The sequence below is a fragment of the Diprion similis genome, chromosome 6 (assembly GCF_021155765.1).
Source record: "Diprion similis isolate iyDipSimi1 chromosome 6, iyDipSimi1.1, whole genome shotgun sequence".
Classification (NCBI taxonomy): Eukaryota; Metazoa; Arthropoda; class Insecta; order Hymenoptera; family Diprionidae; genus Diprion; species Diprion similis.
The window spans coordinates 1,579,886-1,583,816 of record NC_060110.1 but is presented as its reverse complement, the minus strand read 5'-3'; the positions used below and the strand labels follow the sequence as shown (position 1 = coordinate 1,583,816).

Below are 3,931 nucleotides of genomic sequence, written 5' to 3'. Positions count from 1 at the left end.
TCTATCTTCTTTAACTCCCTCTAAGCTCTTCAACGTCAAACTTTTATAACGTTTTTCTTTGATAAAATAAAGATAGGAAGAACTTACACGAAGTAATAGGAAGAAAATTGTCTAGACAAATATTATGTGTGTCAATTCAATCAATTTTGTTGTATTATCAATTTTGAGTAATTTTTTTCCCTTCGGGTAAGCTGTATATACTTTTTTTTTTTGTTTGATAAATGAATAAATCGTTACTGTTGTTGAAGCAGGTTCCGCAGTTTGTTGTTGAAAAAAGGACGTATATAATAGACTCTTTTTTAAAATCATTTTTGAAACCTACTGATGATCTGATGGAAAAAAACAAAGTTCTCATCTATCTTACAGTAAAATTTGAGTTGAAAAAATCAATTTCCGTCCTGTGGAATCTGGAACTGCACGGTGTTTTTCAAAAATAAAATTTTCCAAAGGTGATACTAACACTAGTAAAACAATTGATATATTTTTGGCGTTGAACTTTTTATATGTTTTCTTACAAGTCTACAACTGTAGTTCTGGAAAATCATTGAACAAGGTACAAATTTCTACCAATGAAGATAATGGCCAGCTGATATTATACATAGTATAAGATTTGAGAATATAAAACAAATATGTTTTTTATGACAGATGGTTCGGTGAAAATTAGTGAAAACAAGCATGTATAAGACACGTAGATATTCGTTACATCGGCAATAGCAAATTGTTTTCGGGCGATTTTTGTCTGCTCAAAGAAAACGGTCTATCTTGGTTCGTCAACGACAACGACTAGCTGAACAAATAATTGAGCTCCGACACACAATCATCGAAAAAATAATACCCACAATGCTACTATTAAGAGAAACAGAAATACGAAGCTGTGTTGATTCAATTTGCGATCGAAAAGTCAGGTGGAACTCCACGTCGTGCATATCAGACATCAACGCAGCTGGTGTAAATACAAAATGTAACCGGTACGATACTGTAGCAGGGGAAGTAGCTTAAATACGTGTGCAACTCTTCGCATAAAACCATTCGCTCACGTTTTTCAACAACACTGAAATTCCGAAGTACAGAATAATAAAAAAAAAATAAACTAAGATTCGTGTGTAATGATCGATTTGAAGTATTATAAATTTTAACAGTAACGTGCCTATAAATAAAAAATAACTGCTCGATATCAATTGCTGGGAAAAATTCATCGTGTATTAGGTGAGTAAAACTGATATCTGTGAATAGTGAAAATGGGTAACATTTCGGGTTCACATCCCGAATTTAAATCGGGAAAAATCATTGTCGGGTAATCAATGGTACGACTATAGCTGTATTTGGAAGACACGACAGCTTGAAGAGTTTTCGATAGTGTCGATGTGGATTGGGATGATATAGTTCTAATATTTGTTTTTTCACCTGTTCATTTCATACGACGAGCCAGTGTTCCGAAAGACCTTGATTCGGCTGCGAATGTACGATGAAATAACTGCTGAACCAACGGCAAGTGACTGTTGGAAATGGAAATTGCATTCCGTTGATGCTGGAGAAAATATTGTTTTAACATTCGTCGTGAATATCAAGTACAGAACGGAGCCGGTACTTGGTCTGGCATCCAGTTGGAGAGGTTCAAGCGGTTAAATACAGTCCGGGGATAGTCTAGTTCGAGTGAAAGAAGGCCTACCACGAGTGCGTCTGCGAACTTATCAAGTGGGTAAACACGCGTCACTCCACAATGGTTCATATTTGGATCGTGTTTGAAATTGAAATTCGGTATCGCCGGACGCTGTTTGCTTTTCATTCGCATTTTCCATGATGTGAATACACGTTCCGTGACATCCATGGAAGGCAGAACATCCCTACGCTTAGCATATTATTATCAAGTAACATAAGGGACTGGATTGACTTGCAGTTTCTTGGTCACAGAAATTACTAACATGGTAGTGTAACCAGCCATGGTGAAGTGGGGTACAAGTGAGACGCCAAGAAAAGTGCAGCAACGAAGAGTCAGGAATTCAAAAATGTGTTTACTATGGTATAATCGAATAACACTAGAAAATTATTCTATGCTTCAACGTTGCTCTGAATTTCTTTTTTTTTTTTTCTCCTATATTTTGAGTTTGTAAAATTTGACACAAGTGTGTTACAAATAGCTCACTTCACCATGGATAGGCGGTTGGAGTTGTTTCGTGTGCAAGCTGCTAGTTTTCAATGTAATCAATGCAAAGTAGTATTTAAACGTTGACATATTGCACCAAAAACCAACGTGAACTTTATCACCAGATGTATCTTCACAGTTTAGGATTGCCAATGACGATTGATTTATCTGGGTATTTACTGTGAATCCATAGGATGAGGAGTTCAATGATACTGCAGTTCTTGTTAAGCCTGAGAGTTGCGTCGAGTCTGCAAGATGAGATAATAACAATGCCTGATGATTCGATGGAAGAGTTCATTGACGCGTTTAGTGATTCTCCTACGGAGCAAAAAAGTACGCAGAGTGACGATGTAAATGCTGAAAACATCAACCATGATACAGTCCAGGAAGATTCTGGAAAAACAGAAGTCACAACGGTTCCTGAATCTGATAAAACTACATCGTACGATGCACACGTTGTGAAAAACAGCCCTCGTGAAAAGGTGTTGGTATTAATATTTGGTGAAGAAATTCTTCTGCCTGTAGATGAGGACGCTAAAGATGTACACGCAGAACCGGTGAATCCGCTGGAAGAGTACATTGAGGCAATCCAAGACTTTTATACCAACCCAAACAGAGGAGAATCGAGAACCTTAAATTTTACTGACGTTCCAAACTTGCATTCCAAAGACTCCAAAGTAACTAAAAACTCCAGTACGCTTCCAGCGAAACAGGAAACGGAAAATAAGGCTGAAACAGTAAAGAAAACCAATTCTACATCAGAGAAGAGCAAACTTTCAGCAAATGGTCCCGTAATCACAGGTGAGTATGCGAGCCTTTTTCACATGACGGTGCCATTTTAGCACTTCATCGTCGATACATATTATGAACACATGTAAAGAAGTTGGACTAATTTTTTCAGAAAAAGACAAAGTGCCAAAAAATGGCACAGCTTCATCTACAAATAATGGTACTCACTTGTCTTCAAAGAAGGACGAATTGGATAAAAAAGATCGTCATGCGTCGCAAAGCAGTGATCAGAGTCAAGTGTTGGCTGTTATTCCACTTGACAGTGAGAATCATGACACTGACCATGGGGATAAGGATCAGTCTAATGAAAATGATTCATTTTCCGATGATTTCGAGTTACTTGAAGGTGGAACTGGGTACATTTCAAGCCTAGAAGATTCAGGCGAAGATCATGGTGATGCGGATGGTTGGCCGTCGGACAGTTTATTCTCTGATGAAAATCTCTTCGATTTCAACGTATAACTCGATCTCGACTCGTCGATCAAGTAGCTTATAGATCAATTACGTAACACTCGTGACGTTTTAGAGTAATGATAAGAGCATTTAACACTTACCGTATTATCTACTAATCAGCGTAATCTTTCATAATTGTATTCCTACTTTGTAAATAAATTATCACATTTGCAGCACTATGCTATCGGTACAGTAGAAAACTCAGGAACTACAGGTTATCGCCCCGTACTTTGTGTGAGAAAAGAAAACTGAGGGAAACTTGATAAGTTTATAATTAAACATTTGGATAATCAATTCAAAGTAATTTCATTACATTATTCCGTAAATGCCATGAATAGAAATTAATTTAACGCATGGGGTCGTAATTATGCAGTTCAATTATCTCGCAGATATTCGGCAAGCGATTATAATTAACGGTGAATACAAGAAAACTATTGTTCTCTCACGCACCAAGTTCTTAATTTCACCCGTTAACGACAATTCACATGTACGGCCTTATTAACGCGTTCGTACACATGTAGTTACACGAACATTAAATTAACTATC

General features: G+C 37.1%; 1 protein-coding gene across 4 annotated transcripts; it reads left to right on the top strand.

The window, feature by feature from the left end:
- Positions 1-1,152: 1,152 nt before the first annotated feature.
- LOC124406716 lies at positions 1,153-3,580 on the top strand. 4 transcript variants are annotated; one of them, XM_046882256.1, is made up of 4 exons: positions 1,153-1,206; positions 1,441-1,699; positions 2,337-2,944; positions 3,045-3,580. In XM_046882256.1, exons 3-4 carry the CDS (start codon positions 2,338-2,340, stop codon positions 3,392-3,394), a joined length of 957 nt encoding a protein of 318 aa, XP_046738212.1. In that variant the 5' UTR covers positions 1,153-1,206; positions 1,441-1,699; position 2,337; the 3' UTR covers positions 3,395-3,580. The 4 variants fall into 4 exon arrangements, with proteins under 4 accessions (XP_046738212.1, XP_046738213.1, XP_046738211.1 ...); XM_046882257.1 differs by lacking the exon at positions 1,153-1,206 and having other exon boundaries at positions 1,379-1,674; XM_046882255.1 differs by lacking the exon at positions 1,153-1,206 and having other exon boundaries at positions 1,379-1,695.
- The last annotated feature ends 351 nt before the right edge of the window (positions 3,581-3,931 follow it).

Bases quoted from the DNA above. Each gene is read 5' to 3' on its own strand.
- LOC124406716 (XM_046882256.1), top strand. From the start codon at position 2,338: ATGAGGAGTTCAATGATACTGCAGTTCTTGTTAAGCCTGAGAGTTGCG. The intron at 2,945-3,044 runs GTGAGTATGCGA...TAATTTTTTCAG, and splicing joins AAATGGTCCCGTAATCACAG to AAAAAGACAAAGTGCCAAAA.